This window comes from Nothoprocta perdicaria, unplaced genomic scaffold (assembly GCF_003342845.1).
Source record: "Nothoprocta perdicaria isolate Ctin4 unplaced genomic scaffold, notPer1 scaffold_147, whole genome shotgun sequence".
NCBI classification, from domain to species: Eukaryota; Metazoa; Chordata; class Aves; order Tinamiformes; family Tinamidae; genus Nothoprocta; species Nothoprocta perdicaria.
The window spans coordinates 1,401,645-1,423,858 of record NW_020454616.1 but is presented as its reverse complement, the minus strand read 5'-3'; the positions used below and the strand labels follow the sequence as shown (position 1 = coordinate 1,423,858).

The 22,214-nt window shown below is 41.2% G+C and overlaps 1 protein-coding gene across 2 annotated transcripts in view; it reads right to left on the bottom strand.

Moving 5' to 3' along the window:
- The window catches only part of PIGN (phosphatidylinositol glycan anchor biosynthesis class N), an 83,429-nt gene that overhangs the window by 24,572 nt on the left and 36,643 nt on the right, over window positions 1–22,214 (bottom strand). For both annotated transcript variants that reach the window (XM_026034562.1, XM_026034561.1), the window contains 7 exons: window positions 15,118–15,196; window positions 12,252–12,434; window positions 8,336–8,472; window positions 7,231–7,330; window positions 7,016–7,108; window positions 5,346–5,437; window positions 1,608–1,719 (listed from right to left, as the gene is read on the bottom strand). In XM_026034562.1, coding sequence (XP_025890347.1) covers window positions 1,608–1,719; window positions 5,346–5,437; window positions 7,016–7,108; window positions 7,231–7,330; window positions 8,336–8,472; window positions 12,252–12,434; window positions 15,118–15,196 — 796 coding nt within the window. The remainder of the gene's footprint in view (window positions 1–1,607; window positions 1,720–5,345; window positions 5,438–7,015; window positions 7,109–7,230; window positions 7,331–8,335; window positions 8,473–12,251; window positions 12,435–15,117; window positions 15,197–22,214) is intronic.

The following is a 22,214-nucleotide window of genomic DNA, read 5'->3' as shown; positions in this document are numbered from 1 at the left end:
CTCACTGTGTGTGTTCACGTGAACAGATGTCAGTTCCCTGATCACTGCCATTTCACAACAGCTATGTCTTGTCTGATGAGAAGTTTCAGCTTAGCCTTAAGCCTGCCCAGCAGCTCTGTATCAAAACCTATGGGTTCAAAACGCCTCAAATCTGCATTTTTGAAGTTTTTCCTCCCAATGAGAACTCTAGCCCAAAAGGAAAAGCCAAGGGAGAAAGGGCAAATTCTACTTCCAAAAATAGTAGCAATCTCCTGGCAAACATCTCTTGGCATTCTTACATGCAAACACATGAAGAAAAGCTCGTGGTTCCAGTGCAGGTATAATGCCTCTGCAGGGCTCTTTCCACCTGCCTCTACGTCTGAAGCACCCTGCCCTCCCATCCTTCCTGCCCCGGAATGTGAATGGCAGTCCCCAGCACTGCCCTCACTATGGAAAGCCTTTGAAATAGAAATCCAATAAAAGCTACTGTGTTGCCTACCACTATTACACAGCACTGTTGTGAGATACCCCCCCCAAAAAAAAAACCAACTGGAGGAGCTTTATTGCCTTTATAAAGCGAAGGAAGATGTTTCTTCCTGAGCATGCAGGCAGGTTTTTTTTCATCTAATTATGTGTCTCAGGGCTCAGAGAATTTCCTGACTTTGTAGAGCTGGCTCAGGAATAGTCTGTCATGTCTCTTACCCTACGTCTACACGTCTGTTCCCACAAGATCTTCCAACTCACCCCTGCAGCAAACTACTACACAAAGTGACATTTCTAGCTGCTGAGATCCTGTGGCAATCCAGGCAAGCCAGCGAGAAGAACACTGCTGACTAACTACAGTATCGTCTGTTTTAAATGTTTAAGAAAGGACTGGATACCTCTTTTAACAAGTTAAGCTTGAAAACTGAACAGGAACAGCCACCACATTATAAATGTGCACGCACACAGTTAAAGGCATTAGAAGCATTCATTTTTCTTTCCTCTCCTCCTCTGAACAAATTTGATCTCTGCCTCTAAATCACTGCTAATGAATGCATTGCTCAGCTCAATAAGAAATTCCAACACATTACAAGTCATAACCGATAAAGCATTTAAGAAACATTATTGGTCCTGAAGGAAAACCATTATCTTGGAACAGGTTTAAAAAGATGAGGACAGCAGACATGCAAAGCACTATCAGAATTTCAAACGCTCTTTAGAACTTAACTAGTGCTTACCAGGGAAAAGATTTACCTACTTCAGGAGGCTACGGAGGAGGATTGCAGTGGACATTCAAAAGATTTAAACAACAAAAAAGCAGCTCTGTGTCAGCTTCAGGTGATTTTTAACCACCCAGAAACAGTAAAGACTCCCCTGAACAAGTAAGCATGTTCACGCGTGAAACTCCCACAAAAGTCACTGGAATTTACATTTCCAGACTGAAAGCAGGACCTTCAGAGCAGAGCATCAGAACGTGTGTGCAGAGCTATGGATCAGAGCACACAGTTTGCTTGGGAAAAAAGTAGTCAAGGCCCTGAGCAAGTCATTTCTTGTTGAAAACTGTAGCCATGGTAGGAATGGATGCTTGGACAGCACCCATGCAAAAACTCCTTCATGTTCCCAAACATGGAAAAGTAACAACTGACCTGACAAAGGTGTACTTTCAGATCTTCCTTAATCACGTATTTATTTTTGCTTTTACAAAGAGATGCCAAGGAGGAGCAAGAGATCAAAAGAGTCAGCAAACCAGCTGTTATTCTGTAAAAACAAAAGAAAAATAAAATCACACAAAGTTTCAAGAAAAAATCTCAAATCAATAAATTTTCATGGGTATGCTCTTCATTCAGATGAAATGAATGAATTCTACTTCAACATTCAATTTTGGAAAAAATAAAATGCAGAAGTACTTCTTCTATTCAAATACATCTTTGCTATGTGTCACTGAATCAGCACCTGATATTTTTAGCTACTTTCAATTACCTTCAAGCAAGACTTTGAGTGAAATAAAGTGGTTGCACAACTAAAGTTAATGGCTTCAAGGTCTGTCATCCTGCAGGGAAATTGCCTTTAAAATACACTCCACATCTTTTAGTAATGGTGGTATAACGGCCTGATTAACAGGCAGGCTGAATGACAACTCATCAGGTAATCACAGAACAGTGGATTGGCATTACTGAAAGAAATCAGCTTATTATTATACTGTTCCAAAATAACAAATATGACTCACTGAAAGACCCATACTAACACCATCCATGATTGCCTTCCTCCAGTCACCAAGCAGAAGAACAGCAAAGCAGTAGAAACTTTTGCATCCATTTCCCTGTCAGGCTACAATCTTGGTGTGGAAATAGTTGAACCTCCTAAATAGTCCTCAGGAGCCTCTCACCACTGCCACAACCTCTCAAAGCCTTTAAGGAGCAGCCTTGCAGTGACAGTGGCCGTCTCCCCCAGCACTTGTTGAGGCATTCTGTACCTTTGGGCACGTGCAGTTCATTTAGATGTTCCCTGACCCATCCATCCCCTACCAAAGCAGAGCCTTTCTCACTCCAGACCTTCTCAGGAGTCTTTGTGGCCTTGGGATATTGAAGGTTGTCTTAGTAGTAAAGATTGAGGTGAAAGAGGCATCGAGTACAGATTCACACAGAATCACAGAATATTTAAGGTTGGAAGGGACCTCTAGAGATCATCTAGTCCAACCTTCCTGCTCAAGCAGGCACACCTAGAGCATGTGGCACAGGGTGGCACCCAGGCGGGTTTTGAAGACCTCCAGAGTAGGAGACTCCACAGCCTCCCTGGGCAGCCTGTTCCACTGATCTGTTACCCTCACAGGAAAGAAGTTGCTCCTCACCTGGAGACGGAACTTCTTATGCTTCAGTTTGTGGCCATTACCCCTCGTCCTATCGCTGGCCACCAGTGAAAACAGCTTGTCCCCTTCCTCCCTGCATTCTCCCTTCCTGAACTTATACATATTAATCATATCCCCTCTGAGCCGTCTCTTCTCCAGAGAAAACAGGCCCAGCTCACTCAGCCTCTCTTCATACGAGAGATGTTCCATTCCCTTAATCATCCTGGTTGCCCTTCTCTGAACCCTCTCCAGAAGCTCCACGTCCTTCCTATACTGGGGAGCCCAGAACTGCACACAGTACTCCAGGTGCGGCCTCACCAGAGCTGAGCAGAGGGGCAGAATCACCTCCCTTGACCTGCTGGCAACACTCCTCCTGATGCAGCCAGGATCCCATTGGCCTTCTTGGCCACGAGGGCACACTGCTCACTCATGGTTAACTTGGTGACAACCAGGACTCCCAGGTCCCTCTCTGTGGAGCTGCTCTCCAGCAGATCGACCCCTAATCTGTACTGGTGCCTGGGGTTATTCCTCCCCAGGTGCAGGACCCTGCACTTGTCCTTATTGAACCTCATGAGGTTCCTCTCTGCCCAGCTCTCCAGCCTGTCCAGGTCCCTCTGGATGGCAGCACAGCCCTCCGGAGTGTCGGCCACTCCACCCAGCTTGGTGTCATCTGCAAACTTGCTCAGGGTGCACTCCGTGCCCTCGTCCAGGTCACTGATGAACAAGTTGAACAGCACCGGGCCCAGCACTGACCCCTGGGGGACACCACTGGCCACAGGCCTCCAACTGGACTCGACTGGTACCTTCACCTTTTCCATGTCCTTTGCCACCAAGTGCCCTATCCCCTTCAGCAGCAGGCCCACACCTTCCCTAGCCTTCCTTTTGCTCCTGCCCTTCGGGATTCCCTTCACACTGCCCTCCAGACTTAACTCCAGGTGGGTTTTGGCTTTTCCAACCTCATCTCTTGCACATTCCTCTTGGGTCACCTGACCCTGCTTCCATCTTCCATTCCATTTCTTTTTATGTCTGAGCTTAATCAGCAGCTCCTTGTTCATCACATACAAGTTTTATGAACATACTGAAGCAGTCCTGACCTGACACACAGTGCTGTTGCTCAAGAGCACATGTAATAAACGTGCCTGTTTTCCACTGGCACTCTAATTATTCCCTCCTGAATTTTGTCTTCCAGCATCTCCTTATCTTCAGCATCCCAAAATGTCACATACACACATGTATATATATCTTCATTGTTGCTTCAAGTCTTTTCAATTTCAGAACTCCCTAGACAAGGGTCAGGAAGGTACAAATAGTTTCAGAGCTTTGATGTTTGTTATTTTAGAAGAATAAACAGGAAGGTGTACAGCCAGGGTAAAATAAATGTAAAGAAATGGTGGGAAAAATGACTTGAAAGTAATTTAATTCCAAATTACTCAAATGTTCTTAGGAATAAACAAGCTCTATTTGGACCAGTAGAAACATATAAATGTGCATAAATGACCAGTAGACTGCAACGGGCATAATAAATCTCTCGTATATGTATAGCATGCCCAGACATCGAGATTAGGAAGGACTTGCAACAGGCAGATTTAAATATCAAGGCAGAATGTCAATGCCTTTGAAAACACTTGGATTTATAATTCTATCTGCGTTCCTGTATCACTGCTTTAATCCTATAATATACTGACCATCAGCCACTCTGGTGCTGATGGGGCACAGTCTGTTGTCAGACAGCAGATGAAAACGTTGCAGTCTAGGTCAATTCAAGGCTTTTTCTGAAGTTACTACAATGATACCATCAACTTCCTTCAGGCCAACAAACCAGACTGTGTCCAGATATGAGAAAAGGACTTCCATGATGAAAGAGCAGCTCACAAAAGCAAGAGATAAGGAAGATGCAGTAGAAAGAAAAAGCAAATCAACCACCAGCGTCGAACAATCAGAAAAGCAACACCAAAAAACACCAGAGAATATAGAAAAGAGAAGCAAAAGCAGAAAGGACACAAAATAGAGGAGGAGGAGAAAGCGGCGAGTTCTTCCTACCCCATTCACACACTTTGCTGAATAACTCATTAGCTACGTTTATTCAAAGAAAAAATATTCAAAATTAGATGAGGGAATTCAGAAAGATGCTGTCAGAGTAAATTGCTTTTTAAATGTTCTTATTCACATATGTCAGTCCTATTTACCAGGCCCGCACCCCAGCGAAAATCCTCCATTAATGATTGCCTTCATTTTCATGTACAATTTGCAAATTTTTGTATTGTGAGAAATGTTTCCATCCACAAGAAATTACAGAATAATGCAAGCAGCAAATGGATGTGGCTTTTTTGAAGTACTGCGGGAAAATTAGAAGTCTATTCTCATTCACATTAGTGAATAACTGACATCTCTATAATCACGCTATTTAAATTCTGCATTTCAATACCTGTTTCAGCCAACTTTCAATCATACAATCCCTCACATATATTAAAACTCAGCCTAAAATGGTGGTTATCAAAGAGGCAAGTAAAAAGTTTAAAGACCAGCGTGAGATGCTTACACCAGAGGAATGTTTGGTTCTCTTCCCACAACAGGCATTAAAGGAAATATTGCCAGAAGTGCACACAGAAGAATCCAGGTCAACGCTGTCTTCTAGAAGAAACAAACAAATGGGATTTTTGGAGGTCATGTGAACAGCCACTAGCCTGCTCAGAACTACTAACGGCTACTAACATCCCCCACGGATTAAGAAAACAACAAAAAATCTCATCTATTAAGAACATAATTAACAGAAAAAAAGGGCACAAGGTCAGTTGTATCACAGCACTTCAATTTAACGCAGAGAAGAACCTAATTTAAACAGATGTCAAAATCCTATCAAAGACAGTGAGAATTAAAGCTAAGCTTGTACTTAAAAGCACTTTCTCAAAGCATGGCCTTCACACACTTTGCAATCACCAGAGAGCTGATGAGTAACCTTAAGAAGAAAGGAAAAAAGGTAATCTCATCAGAAGCTTGCCACAGCTAACAGATCATCTGTTCTCTACTAATGCAGTAACATTTTCCAGTTTTTGAATCTGAAGGCCATCCACAATAATCACCTAATCTTCTAATTCTGCCTGCGTAAGAAAAAAAAAGTATCTTATTCTAATTTCTAAGTAAGAATATTCTTGGTAATATTCTAAATATTCTAAATATAAATAAAAAATGCTTTAAATGTTCTAAATGTTTTAAACAAACATAAAAAAGATTATGAGCAACCTTGCTTATAATTTTCAAGCTCAAATCTGATTCTGGTGCCTGAAAGGTAATGTTCAGTGCTACAAAATCTCTTCCGTGTCTACCTTGATTAATCACATGCTATAAAAACTAAGTAATAACTAAATATAAAGTAAATAAGTAAATATAAACCTTCCTCTATTTGGATTTACTTCTAAGATTTGGATTTACTGTAGAACTCTAGGTTTTGGGTATATTGTGAAATAACAGAGGTTTGAATAAAACTAGCTGAGCAACCATCTCACATATTATAGTTTGTGCCACTTCACATCCATACTTAAAAAAGTGGAGCTTTTCCTGGGAAAAAGAGCAGAGCAAGCTGCCTCTGAGGAACAACATATGCCATTTGATTGCAGGTAATAAAGAAATGAGAAGTATTTTTCAGTTATCTTCAACTTTTTTTTTTCAAAATAAATGACCATACTTTTTTTCACCCATCATGGATGTCAATAGTTTTGTCACTGTGACAATGCGAAAAACGACATGTATTTTATCGACTTTAATCCAAATATTTTCAGATATGACATCACCAAACATTCAAAGCAAACAGAAAAGATGACTCTGATAGCTTACTGATAGCTATCCTGAAATGAGGCCAGAAGCATGATAAATCAACCCAGAGCAGTGAGTTTGGGGTTTGCCTGTTGGATTAGGACTATTCTTGCCTAACTGCACTACTGACTACAGTCCAGGACAGCTGCCAGTCAAAATGTCAATCAGATCAGCAGGTTTCATTCCTAAGCAGCCTCATTACTTGTCTTGTATACAACTGATGAATCCAGATGCTGTTGCAGCCTCTTGCCTTGCTACAGGCTGCTCGTCAGACACACGTGAACATGGTCATGACTAAGAAGCAGAAGCTGCGTTCGGAAAGACGTCAGTCACAGTGTCCTAAATTGCAATGAGCTGCCTGTCATCCAAAATGCCTTTTTCAGCAAAGCAATGCCCTACCTTTGCCTGAACCCACAGCTGAGTGATCACTGGCCAGACAGCAAAGACAAGAAGTCCAATTGTGAGCGCAAAGCGGTAGAAAAAGCTGAAAACCTAATAAAAAAAAATCAACAAAATACTGATAAACAAACACACTAATAATGACTTGAATTTCCTCAAATGGATAAATTTGAGCAATAATATTCTTTGTTAATACATATGAATAAAATACTTACTAATATTTCAATTCCCAGTGCACAAACAAACAGAAATCCCACAGACTGGCCAACAGGAAGCAACGAGAGATTTGCAGCAAGATTTTGAATAACATGAAATCTGTTTCAAATGACAGCACAAGATCATTAGTATTTTAGCTGCACAAAAATAGCAGAGGATTTTCTCTCAGAAGGGGTCAAAAAAAGAAAAAAAAAAAGGCAAAAAACCCTTTAAGGTTTCTTTCCCCCCAGTTTTTGGCTCATCTTCCTTTGCATTTGGACAAGCCACAGATTACTCTTTATCCAAATTGTCTGCAGGTTTATGAACATTTATGCTTATGCTGTGTTTATTGTCAATCACAATTGATAAAACATCCAGAAGAAAATACTCCCCTGTTAGCTTTTTCACTACTTTACGAGGAAGCTCATTATCTAACTGCAGTCGGTCTCATTTTCCCTGAATAATACCTTTTTGCTGTCTACAAAATTGCCAGTAGATTAGGAAAGCAGTGGCAACCAGAAAGTACCAAATTCTTTTAAGTTTGGGACATTTCTTCAGGTTACAGTGGAATCAAGCAAGACACTTTTGTTATATTATCAGAATGCAACCCTAAACATGACTGGCACATATTCTCTAAAAACTCTTGGAGTTCAGAAGACTTGACACTTTACAGAATCAGACAACTTTAAAATTACCTGAGGAAAGGAATAATTTGTCCTATTTTACAAAAAAAANAAAAAAAAAAAAAAAAAGAGAGACAGCTGTCACAATCCAAGGTTTTAGCATCCTTTTTTTTTTGCTACGATTACCAAAGTACTGAAAATATTTGTTTTGGAAAGATATTAATTAAATTTGGGTAATAGAGAAGACATTATCTTGATTTGGCAATTGCATCAGTCAATTTGGAGACTGCTCTATACACCAAATGCAATATGAACCTGAGCATCCCAGAACATCCCAGGAAACATTTCAGAAAAAAATTAAAAATTGTATGTAATAATTTTTGTCCAGTTCTTCAGGAATAACTTTAAGACTGCAAGTTTTACAAACCATGCTTTATAAAGCCACATCTGTGCTTCTTTTTATTGACAATTAAGTTATTTACTTAGCTTCTACTTTACTTACTCTTTCACAACTGCATACCATACCGGCACTGGCAACAGACAGTATATGTAGTAGGTCCAAGGACATGTTTGGATCAACAGGAAGAAAGTTATTATTGTTCCAACAAATGCAAAGACGTACAAGAGAATAGTGGATTCCTGAAAAACAAACGATTATACAAACATTCCTGAAATAGCAGTAAAATAGTTTAAACTACACTGTTTTTCACTTGTGAAAGTGGAGGCGTATTTTACACAGTAAAGCTAGTTCTGCTCTAACCCAGCTGCTCAAGCTGCCTAGTGTACTGCCTACACAGTTTCCAGACAGATGGAAAACTAATAGCAGAAATTAAAAATCTAGTTCTAAATAAGTTTCTGCATAGGGTCCTGCAGCAAACTACACAAGCAAAGCATGCTTATACAATCTGGAAAACCCTTGCCAAGCAACACAACTTCATTTCATCTGATATTTAAGATCCAGCGGAAATTAGAGGAGCCTTGGGAGAGAAGAAAAAAAAGAAAGGATTCTTGGATTATTTTACATTTAGATACTAGGTATAGATTTGGAGCAGTACTTTACAGTTTATGGCATTGCAGTCAAAATGTTTAATGACAATTCCATTAGCAAACCCCTCCTTTTGCTCGAGCTCCTTTTAAGAGAAGTAACTAGATTAAAATACAACGCATTAACAACTATAGAATAAAGCAGCTGTCTTCAGGATTTACAGGATGGATTTTGGGGAGTTTTCTCGGGGGAGCAGGCCCTCTCACCTGCCCCACAGCCGCCGGCCAAGCTGTTCGGCCCAGCCTGCCCTCTCCTCCCAGCTCCCATGCACAGCTACGTGTTCCCCGAGCTGCTCCCGATCCCGCTGCCGCTTCCAGCCGCGCGGATTAGGGTGGCCTAGTGCTGATTTCAACGTGCTGCCCACATGGAGGTGCAGGAGCTGCTCTGTAGGGCAGGCCGCGCAGGGCCGTGGGGCGGCCGCAGGCCGCGCAGGGCCGTGGGGCGGCCGCTGCCTCGGCACGCAGCGCTGCACCACGTCCAAACCGGGGCTGAACCCGAGTGTTTGAAAGAGGCTGCTCCCGTCATGAAGGAAAAGCAGTTTGCACTGTCTGCTGGCGCCGGCTTGGCAAACGGTTCTGCTGTTCAGGCTTGAGACAGCTCAGAAGTGCCCAGCGGTGCTAGAGATGCGGGAAAGAGCTCGCCTTACTCGGAGATGCTAAAATTTCCACACGCTACAGAGGACTGAATGTAGTTCAGAGGGATGCACTAAAAGGTTCCCAGACAAAACTAGCCCAGCTATTATATGTAGCTGTGAACTACAGAGCCAAGTTTGGGCTTCTCTAAAAACATTTAAGACCTCTGTGAGATCAGAACATTCTTCCCGCCATGTACTAACACAAACACCATCTTAAACCGTGAGCTGTAAGGAGGAATATCAAAAAGGGATATGGAAGCCTGAAAGGGATGCTCTCCAGCTGACAGGCTAATCCCTAACACAGCACCAGTTAAGAGCAGTATCTCATTAGCACAAAGGGGAACATTAGACAGATTCTCCACCTGCCTTTCATCTGACCATCAAAACACACTCAGTTTAGGAGCACTGGGGGATCCAGATGTCACTGGTGAGGGAAGATTATATACAGATTTTAAACAAACTTCTAAGAAATAACTAAGTTATCTACTAAGAAATAACTATCTACTAAGAAATAACTATCTTCACGTACTGCAATGTGCCACAGCAGGAGCAGCCTCGCTACGTGAGGCCGCCTGTCTATGGCGTAGCTAATGACAGAAGAAACTTATTTTCTTCCGAATGGCCCTTGTGTTTCTGTGCAGGAGTTAACTTGACAAACAGGTCGCTGCGTTGTCTAAGCTGGGATTGACAGCCACTCAATTAGCAGTTCACACCGAGACGTTATCGTTTTTTTCTGTGCCTACCCCACACTGTAATTGATATAAAGCTGCCCTGATGAAAGCTGACGGCAAGTGTAAGTTCTAAATGATTTCTAAAGCAGAATTTCTGGTAAGATGAGCCATTAAAGAAAGATGAAGTATGTCACACTGAAAGCTGACCTCCTGCAATTTTGTTCTATTAGCTTTAAATCTCACATTTGCTGACATACAGACAGAATGAAAATGTATAGATATTATATGCACACAATACAATCTGTCGGAGAATGAGTAAACGCACAATCAACGTTTTATTCCATATAGAGATATAAATATTATAGAATCCAATAGTTGGTCATGCACTAAAGACAGAAGCAAGATTTGCATTTTCTGAAAATTTTAAAAAATAAGTTGAAGGGCTGAGCTTCTCACTAGCTGAAACAACACACCACTTTAAAAGAACAAGTTTTTTCAGAAGCACTGTAAGAAAAGGAAAATTTTAGTAGATGATGTGCAGAATATGCATTTTCATTACTCAAAGGTTCCTACTAGATTTTATGCAGAAGACCATTTTTTAATGGTAGATTAATTTCACAGAAAAATTCTGTAAGGAGCTTCAATATTAGCTATAAAGCAAATAACTTCCATATAAGAAGCATTAGTCTCACACTATGACTTCCTAAGTATTTAGGAGCATTAAGAATAAAATGGCTTCTCCAGAAAAAGGCCTGTTACTACAACTAGGGAAAGAGAAATCTATAGACAAAGAATATAAAAAAAAAAAAAATCTTTGTTTTACAAGGTATCACAGGAATAAAAATTTTCTTCAACACAAAGAAAAAAATGTATATACCAAATTATTTGAGAAATGCAAATCTGACATTAAAAATGCAAACATTTCCCTTATTGTTTTTTGATCAAAATACAAGGCTTTTGCTTTATGATGTTATTAATACACTCAGTCTATTTTCTTATAATTATTTTGTTCATGTCTAATGTAACAAGCATCTTGGATTTCTTCTCAATTTTTTGATGAAAGAAAATCTAAGTCACAGAGTATAGCACTTATGAATATTTTTCCATTTCAATTTTGTTTGATCATTTTCATTAAAGGCCAAGAATATCTCATTTCAGCCAGCAGTGAAATCCTCAGGATCGCATGATAAGAATTTTCTGAGTAATTTACAGAAAGCAGTAAAGATGTTAAGTGAGTGCTCATTCTCCTTTATAATATCTAATTGAAACAACTCCTTTTATTCTGAAACAAATTCTTGAAGGTAGTTTTTTTTTCCCCCCCTCCCCCTTAAGGCTTTAATATTCCTCTAGTGTTTTCTTTCCTGTTCAGCTTTGAGGTATCTCTCTTTTTTTGATGAATGATTGAAAGAAAATTGAATTTCCCAGGATTTTGTACTTTGTGAAAAATCAAACCATAACAATTTCGTAAAAATGAACTTCCTTCATCTTTGATGTCTTCTGCTGCTCTCTGCAAATCACAAGAAGCAAGTGAGCAAGCTGATCTGTGAAACCACAGTTCACCTTTCTATTAGAATATGTTATGTATTTTAAAAATGTGATGATGCAACTGCTGCTCAGCTTCAGAAGACTGATTTATCATTATCTTTGTTTGCATTTGCATTAATATCTAGCAAAATAAAGGCAGGAAGAAATAGCAGTGCTCTAGATGTGGATTGAAAGAAATTGTGAGAAGGGGATTCTTCAGATAAGAGCCGAGATGGAAGGTCAGAAGAGCTTGAAGCTACCCGTATTTTCACGGCAAGAAAATCATGGTTTGGCTTTGATTCAAAAAAACACCCTGCTTTTTTTTCCCCAACATTTATCCCCTGCCACGCACTGTGCCCACTTGAAGACAGTACTGCAGACCTGCCACGCTCAGGAATGCTGATCCTCATTGAGGAACTGAAGAGTGGGGCTAGGAAGCATCGCAGCTTGCCAATTTTCTCAAGTCAAGAGAACCAGGTGCTTCGAGACCTCACTGAGAGGTTGAAAAAAATGATAACAAAAACAGTGCATGTTTCTGACCTACCTTGCCATGTCTTGGAGCAGCCTTAGCCAGATTGGTATGGGTCTTGACAATCACCAGGATCACGTAAGCCGTCCAGCCCACAAAACCCATGGCAATACTCAGGCCCAGGAATAATCTGTCGTAAGTATGGTAGTAAGACAGGCCTTCCAAAGCAAGGTTGATCACCGTTTTGCACAGAGATACCTGGAGAGACAAAAAACACGCATGCACGAGGTTAGAATACTGCAAGCTCATTCCTCAAATAAAGTCCCGAGTAAACCAGAGCTCAAGCAGCTCTGCCACTCCTGGCATCTGCTTTCTCTATCCGTGCATTCAAGCAGAGCGCTTGGGCTGGCAGCTGCTGCGGACATGAACACGACGCTGCTCTGGGCTCCTGGGGGACACATTTTCCATCGTCACTTGGCTCTTTTGACAGCAGAGCAGTGGCCAGGAAGATCATGTAGGCACCACAGGCAGTGCACCTCGTATGACACCTAATATACAGCAAGCTGCTTGTTTTCCCACTGAGCGTGAGCCACAGAGCTGCTTTGCTCTTCTGAAGGCACAACATTTAAACGGCAGAGGATTAGGGATGGGGTTAAACTCGGTTGCTCTCCACAGCCTGAAATATCCTCTCCTAGGAGGGACACTCTCCACTTGAGCAGCAGCAAATACTTCAAGTATCTTGCCTAAACGTGAGAGGTAAATCAGAGACTGATCTGGGGCACCAGGTTAACTTTGCCAGGTTGCTTTGGGCTCCCAAGTCATTTGAACATAAGAAGGGCTCTGCTTTATCCAACTCCAGGTCCCTTAACTCAGCGCCTTTTCCCCGTTAGGAATCATTTTGAAACACCATAACAAAGACTGATTCTCCCACCGTGAGGGCCATTCCAAACAGACACATGCTGACACCTGCAATCCCCCCAAAGATGGGAAACCCAGCTGTACAGCTGGGCCATACAGGACTCTCTTAGAGCTCTCTGGAGAAAAACAAGAACAGGGGCCAAGAAACAAGCTGAACATACAGGATGATGCTTACTACGTGTATCCTGGTATCCACTACGATTCTTTATTATTGTCTTGGTTAATTGACTCAGTATGGACCTTAAGTCTGGGCACAGTTAATGGAAATTTGATACCCACCTCTCAGCAGAAGCACTAAGTTAGCTCTTTTCTCTTGGCACACTTCATTTCCAGGCCCAGCTGAATTTCAGCAGGCCTCAATCAATAATGTGCCACGATCCATAAGGCACCGTGACACTTCAAGAAAGGAGCTGTTGTTCACTGAATATGTTCCAGTCAAAGAACAGTCAGGTACAAGGTGCAGGCCAACGTTATTTTAAGATACGTGCGCCTCATTGACAAAATCCTTTGAGAAGTGGCCTTACATACAAAATACTTGAAATGGCATGAAGTCTCCCAAAATAAATGGATCATACCACCTCCTCGCAGTTTTTAGATAAACTGATAGGACACTGGCATTCCTATTTAAGCCACAAAAGTGGAAAAAAATCCCAGCAACAATCAATAGGAAAAGGCACGTCAGCTACCGAAGCCATCACGAATCTGCCAAGGGGCAAACACACGCAAGATCATGTCACTCTCCATGAAACAAATACGAACGTGCATCTGCATCTGCACTGAAAAGAGCTGCAGAGAGTTGAGGAGACAAAAGTATCTCCCATGTCCCAGCAGCACAACCACTCTTTTGCCTTCCAGTTCGGGGAGCTGAGGACCAAAGGCTCAGACAAAAACCCAACAGGTGCCAGCGATCACACCAGCAATCTTGAACACAGGGCGCTCAAGTGAACAAAGGGTAAAACTCATATAATCAAGAAAACACTCAAAATCACAGGTTCTACCAGCAAAATGTATAAAATACTTTATATTAGTAAATATATAATAGTCAACAAGTAGTAGGAAAATAAAACAAAATATCACAACTCTGTTCCCCCCACAACGAATCCCCAAGCAGGTTCATTGATTTCCACTGAGGTAATTCCAATTTACCAAGAGGTAAATGAAAAGACACTATGATATAAAATAGATGTAGCTCTTCTCTGCATAAAATAGTAGTTGACTCCCCTGGGAAACATGCAAGAGAAAAAAGAAAGAGCTAAATCCTAGCACAAAACACAATTACCCTTGCATGCATTTCTGTATGAAACGCGTATTTTCAACTTTCCCATGTACTTTTTAACACAAATGACAGTAACTAGCCTAAACCCATTAAAACTTGAGACTTCTTTGTATCATTAAATTCTACAAATGATTTCTGTGAACATCAGAACACAATCACTGGTGAACCATGATCATCACATCGCTTGCCTGGGAGTGACTTCTAGCAAATGTTTAGAAAACAACGTAAGAACTGGGAAGTACAGAATGGTTCTCTCCACATGCAGCTCTGAGGGTCTGGTAATCTGGAATGTGAAATTAAAAACAAGAACAGCTGGTAAGAGAAGAACAAAACAAAGCAGGATCTATGACAGGGAAGACATACTTTGTTTTTAATGGAATTAACAGCCTGAGAAATATGACGTGAGTCATATGCCTTAGTTTCTGCTTGAAACTACTCCTTTTCACAGTGGAAATGTGGAAATGAATACATGCATTACATCTTAGCATACTATGCAGTAGTAGAAGAACAGTCTAGAAGGCACGAGAAAAACAGCAAGTCAGCACTGTGTAGAACCAGATGGCATGGAGTGTGGAATTCTGGACACATAAAATAATCATATATTCTGTTTTAGTGAGATGTGCATTAGAAAAAAAATCAGACATTTCCTAGTTCCATTTCAGGTTAAACAAATTGAAATAGATATTTACATAAAATGGAAGTTCTAAGAAAAATTTTCTAGAAGGTAAATAGCAAAGACACACTTACCGCTTCATCGTACTTTTCCTGCTGAATGTAGAGTCTTGTTTTCTTTAAAAAATTAATTTGTTCAGAATCAGAAAGTGGCCTGTAGAACAAAAGAGAAAAATACTAATGCTGCTTCTTGTCACAAATAGAGGAAGAGGTGAAAAAATCTAAGACTTTGGAACAAAGTAAACCAAAATATCCTGAACATTAGAGAAGTAAACCATTCCTGTACATTCTCCAAGGATGAGTCAACATGGCTACCGTCTAATTTATCCCAAGATCCTTGTATTAAGTGCCACTTCCTCTATGTAGGTGTTCCCATCTAGCGTCACCTGTGAAAATTCTACAATTTATGCACTATTATGGATGATTCCTCCGGACTAGAAACACTGCACATGCAAGAATTAAGCTATTTAACCGATTTCACACCAACGGTTGTAAGCAGGTTATAAGCCTGCCAACATGGGATCAATTGTTCAGATGCCACACTTACAATACATGACACAACAATCTTTTCCTTGAATAATAAGTGCTTCTCTCCTCATCTCAGAATCACAAAATGGTTAACATGGGAAGGGGCCTTTTGCAGATGTTCTAGTCCAACTGCCCTGCAGAAGCCGGATCACTTAAGTGCAAGTTGCACAAGGTCACATCCAGGTGGGTTTTGAGTATCTCCAGAGATGAAGACTCCACACACTCTCTGGACAACCTGTTCCAGGATTCTGCCACTCTCACAGCAAAGAAGTTTTTCCTCGAATTAAAGTGGAACTTCCTGTGCTTCCATTTGTGGCCATTTCCTCTTGTCCTACCACTGAGCACCACTGAAAAGAGTCTGGCCCCATCCTCTTGACATCCTCCCTTAAGGTATCTATCCCCATTAATAAGACATCCCCTCAGCCTTCTCTTCTTTAGGCTGAACAGGCCCAGCTGTCTCAGCCTCTCCTCACAGGACAGATGCTCTAAATCCTTAATATTTGTAGTCCTATGCTAGACTCTCTCCATTAGCTCCATGTTCCTCTTGTACTGGGGAGTCCAGAACTGCTCCCGATGCAGTAGTACTAGAGCTGAGTAGAGGGGCAGGATCCCCTGCCTTGATCACCTGGGAACTCTTCCTAATGCACCCCAGGATCCCATTGGCCTTCTTGGCCACAAGGGCACATTGCTACCTCATGGTCAGCCTGCAGTCCACCAGGTGCCCAGGGGTCCTTCTCTACAGATCTGCTCTCCAGCAGGTCAGTCCCTGTCCTGTCCTGGTACAGGGGGTTAGGAGCTCTTTAGGAGCAGAACCCTGCACTTGTCTTTGTTGAATTTCAAGAGATTTCTCTGTAACCCATCTATCCAGCCCATCCATATCCCTCTGGATGGGGGCACAGCCCTCTGGGGTATCACCCACCCCTCCCCGTTTTGTATCATCAGTGAGTTTGCTGAGAAGGCACTCTCTGCCTTCATCCAAGTCATTGACGAGTAAATGGAGCCAGACTGGACCCTGTACTGACCTCTGGGGGACACCTCTAGCTACAGGCCTCCAACTAGACTCAGCACCACTGATCACCGAGCTCTGCCATCAGAACACCCACTGAAGGACAGCATCCACTGCTCTCCCCTCACCTATCCAGCCCGTCATTCCATCATGGAAGGCTCTCAGATCGGTTAAGCTTGATTTCCCCTTGGTGAATCTATGCTGACTACTCCTGATCACCTTCTTGTCCTCCACATGCTTAGAGACAACAGCCTGGATGAGCTGTTCCACCACCCTTCCAGGGATGGAGATGAGGCTGACTGGCCTGTCATTCCCTTCTTGAACTTTCTGAAGGCTGGAAGAGGAGGATGAAGAAAAAGTTAAGGTGATGGTAGGTGTCTGACCCCCTAAATTTGGTGTGTGCAGGGGAGAGGTTATAGAAAACAAAGATTTGAAAAGCAGCAGAGAACACTCTGCACCTTCACACTATGTCCCTCTAAAAGCCAGTCTTAGGACTGCACAGGCCGAGAGTGAGAAGCACGTAGACAGTGTGTATGGACCAAGGCTAATGTTAGCATCAACTCTTTAAGACAATTAACAAGATCCAAGTCTTGCCTTACAGAAATATTAATCCCTCAAGTTTTTCCAAGTTTTCTGGCAGTGGAAAGCGAAGGGGGGGGAAAAAAAAAAAAGGCATCTTAGCTTTTAGGTAGGATTTAAAAAAAACAGAATAAATATGAAGCAGCTTTATTTAAGACCCAAATACATCTAAGATGTTCCCATGTGCACTGTCTCATTTTTACTATTTTACACCTGCACAGTTTTCTACCAATTTTATCCTTGTCACATTCAATGCCATGGTTTAATATGCTAAAAACGCCCTATTTTCATCTTTCACTTTGTATCTTTCCATGTAGTCATTTAGCTATAAACCCTTTCATTATCTTTTTATTCTCAGAGACCCATTTTATTATTAATGAACAAGTTACAGCCTTTTCCTGTTCCTTCCTAGATGACAGCTCCTGGGATCCGCACGTTGTGCAGCCCAGCTGAATAATGGGGCTTTTAAGCCGTTAAGTTTCAGCAGGCCCAACACAGAATACAATTACTATGTCAAAAGAGCTACCACTGGCAAGTGCATTGTTAATTTTTAAGAGCTAGCTAATATTGTATCACACCTTTTATCTTACTTTTATCATGCTTTTCTAGATGTTAAGCTTACAATAATCCACAGACTCTGCTTTTGTAAACTGTATGAATACTACCAGAAACTAAGGACTGTTCATAGGTACCTGTATGAAAATGCACATTTTATCCTGAACGCAAGGCTTGTTTTCTGAGACAGTTTTGTCACCATATTCAGCTCTTACAGAATGACAGGAGAATTTTGCATCTTGCAACAGGCTAGAAAGAAGAGTTATTAAATATTTTGATTATTCTTCCACTAAGGGATGGGCATAAAAAGTTTATCATCTGTTGAGGATTGTCATCACTTGCTAAAGCTGACAAAGACAATGGGAGATTTTAAAAAGGAGTCTCTTATAAGGTACAGCAGAAAGAGAGACAAGGCTGAGCCATATAGAAAAGTCGCCTTTAAGAAGGCAGAAGCCAAGAACTTCAAAAAAAGCAAGTGTAGAAACCCTGCCAGCCTCCTGACTTTAGCCCAGAGGAACATAGAGAGAACAAAAAGGCTGAGAAATGCATACAGAGTAAATTGATTTCACGAATTTCTGCACTTCCAATTCTAAACTAGCAAGTCATCTTGGAGTCTTTGCTAAACTTGCACATTTCTGTTTGCTTCAGCAAGAACATACTTCAGAACAAATGGCCTGTAAACTCAGAAGAATCACAAGGTGGAAGCCACACATAAATGGGTGTGCAACAAGTCACCAGGAAAAAAACATTCATGCAATTTAGGGCACACAGGCACAACAGGATGGCATCTCCAGCAAACAGAACTGGTGCCTGCTCGGAATCTGCAGCTCACTCTCTCAGGGAGACCAAAAATGAAATTCTTGTGCACCAAAACACATAAGAAACACACGGTGCTGAGGGATGCACAAACTAGAGGCCTTTTTTATTAAAGTAGCGTTGAGGACATTAAGAATATTTAGTGAGACCTAAGTGCAGTGCTAAAAATGACTCAACTCAGCTCCATCCATATGCAATATAGAGGCCCCACGGTAGCGTAATATTGCACACTGAAAGACAGTCAGGCCCTGAAGAAGGAAAAATAAAACTGCAAAGTGCTGAAACTTGTCCTTTTGAGGCAGCCAGGAAGGAACCACCCAAAATAAACAAGTATCACCTGTATTTAAGGATGATTACGCATTATGGCTAATTTGAACTTTCTGAATACATCTAAGATTTTAGTTCCAGACGGCAAACAACAAAAATTATCAGATATCCTAAGAATTTCACCATCTCAAGACAAAGTTTGAGATAGCATGATCCTCATATTTCCAATTGCCAGAATAAAAAACATAAACATTTCTATAGATTTTGAATGTGACCAAGCAACAAAACAACACAAATTTAAGTGTGGGAAGTTAAAGCCTAAACTATTCTTCAACCACCATCCAACATTTAAAAGGTTGAGAATTCAAAATAGACAGTGACTTCCTCATGCTTTAGTAGGCACCATATCAGGGGCACTGCTAGTATGTCAATGCACTTGCAAAGTTAAAACATGCTTATCAGCAATTAATAGCAAAATAACTAGGGAAAAAAAAAAAGGAAAAAAGAAAAGAGTAGAAAAACAATTTACTGGTCAGTATTAAAAAGTCCTCAGCTCTGTAAGGAAAGTTTAAGGTATGTATGCTCTTCCCAGCTAAACACTCCCGTTCTACAGTACGTAAAACAGACTGAACAGTGAAATCAAGCCTTTTTTTTTTCCCTAAAACACAGAATATCCAAGAAGTTCTGCCATCTCTCCCATTAAATAGCAAATATATATAAAGAGATTGCAGTTGTTGGATTTAACCCTTACAACTCTTATCCCCCCCCCCTTTTTTTTTTTAAGAATAAATGTATTGCAAGACTCATGTACTTTCAAGTGCAGCTCTAAGATGTAAACATAACGAAAAACAGGAGCTCTATGGTCCCATGTATTCTAAATAACACATAAGGATTCACAGTAATGGTGGGAATGTAAAGTTTTGGAACAGCATTCCTCTGAGGAAAGGCTGGTGATACAAGCAAAGGGTAACTTTGGTTCTCGAGATGTCTACCAAAAACCAACCTTTTTGGTTGGAAACAGAAATCAGAGCATCATCCACGAACAAAGAGAATTAACTGTGTGACAAAACAATCAGGCTAATTGCGCTAGTGCTTGTCAACTATCCCTGAAGAGCTGTTCATTAGCCTTGTCACAGGTTTACCTGACAAAACGAATTGTCCATGCTCCATATAATCCCCACTGTTTGACAGCCCCAGTAACAAGGCGGTGACAGAGCGTGGCGGCCACTGCCATCTCCAGAGGATCTCTGTCCCACCACCATTCCACTCCATCATCACGTGCACGAGCCCCCATGCCCAGCATCACAGGTAGCCCAGTGCAGGCAAAGCACAGGAAAAGTCTTGGAACAGCAGGAGGCATCTTGCAAGCGCATCTGGAGCCACCACCACTCGTATGTTAATTTTGCTATGCCTGGTTATATGGGTAATGATTTATAGCCATTTTATTGTACTGTAAATTTTCCAGAATTATGCTTTAAAAAAGAACCCCTCAGGACTGGCAGTAAATCAACATTTATAATGCTCCAGATTTTATAATGAACATTGAGGAAGCATCACAAACCAGCAGGAGTGATGTACTGGGGGAGGAGGGAAGCTGTTATTTGCCCAGCTCACTGGCAATTTAAAACAAATCATTTAAGGTGCTTCATTCCAACTCCCCGCTCCATGCCATAGGCAAAAACTGCAGTCCTCATGCTTGAGGACTCTAATTTTGTGCAGAAGTACCTCTCCTCAACACAAACTCCATATACCTGACCCTTCTCAATTAATACACAGGTACTCCCTATTACTCCCCCTTATTTGCCTGCCTTAGGAAAAACACTCTGCATCCTACAACTCCTTAGGAGCAGCAAGATTTGCAGCAGACCCAGTGATTATGTGCATTGGTCCCACTTCTGCCAGCTGCTCAGCAGACCCTGATCTTCTGTCTTCTTTATAGTATGTGTGGAAGAAAAATAAACAACCAAAAAAAAAAACAAAACCCCAAAACAAAACAAAAAACACCCCACCTTATTCCCAAACTTAAAAAGCTAGAGCCTAAGGCATCCCTTGAATTTCCTGACACACCCAATAAGATAGGGGAAGGCCATGGGAGTAAAGCCCACTAGGACTTTCTGTGTGTCAACTTCTAAGGAATGCTGCAAAGGGAAGACTTTCCCACTTGCTTTGCTGTGTGCCAGCTCTTGCTCCAGTTTTTCCAAGGCAGCACCAGACTTCAACAACAGCCTCCTACGAGAGCTGCCTTCACCCCCTCTCACCATGCACCCAGCTGGCTTCTCAGAAAGCAGTAGGCAGGTAGATGGGCAATAACTTAGTGGACATACAGTATTCGCTCATTTGGCAGAAGGGTGATTGCAGGCTTATTCCTGATTCATCTCAAATTCATGCCAACTTGCAATCTGTGAATGCAGAGACTTGGTGTTAATGATAGTGCTACTGCACACTGGCATAACCTTGTCATTTTACCCTTTTTTTTTTAAGGCAGTATGCACAGGTAAGAGCAGGATGGCATGCACAATATATAAAGCCCTTCTAATTCTCCATCAAGAAGATCATAACAGAGAAAGTGAATGGCAAGTTATGCAAAGTCATGAGTTCGATCAGTGAACCATGGAGGGGGGAAAAGAGAATCAAATTTTTCAAAATCAAAGCCTGTAACCATGACATTTACTTGCAATTGAACTTACTGTACAGTACAGAGTGCATGATGCCACTATAGGCGATTATAAAATACAGTGCATTACAGTTCTGTGGACTTTACCAAACTACATCTTTATGTGAATTTTTAGTCACTCAGAAGCTGATTTTACCATTTTTAAAAAGTGCTCACTGCAGCTCTTTAGAAGATGCACCTACTCAAAGAATTGTTTTACTGACTCTAACCAAAAGAAACTGAAAACACATACTGTGACATACAGACAGTCCTTCACAGATGCTTTGATGTTGATCAAAGGGTAAAATTTCAAAGATTAAATAATTCAGTGGTCAACTCAATTGTACCTCTCTCTCTCTCTTTAAATGACTTTTTAATTTCTTACCTAGAAGAAAAAGCAGCAAAGGAAATAAAACCGTCTTACAAAACTTAATCTTCTTAATTCAGAAGCAAGATTCACATAATTTATAAAAGAGATATCTAGTTTACAAATGAATGAAAGAAAATTATTCTGTGCTGGTTTAAAGGAAAGTTGTCCCACATTAGCCCACAGTAAAGGGCAGGAATCCTCTATCACAGCTTTTTAAAGCCCAGGACCTTCAATATTCTTTTTCATGTCCTGATATACTCTTGCTCCTATACTCTACCAACAGTTTTTCAGTCTTGTAGGATCTAAAATGGGAGTGTGTTTGTGTGGCTATCATTTCTGACTGCTGTTGGTCGGTATTCAGTTATCTTTGCAAAGGTTTTGAAGAAGCATCAGAAAGT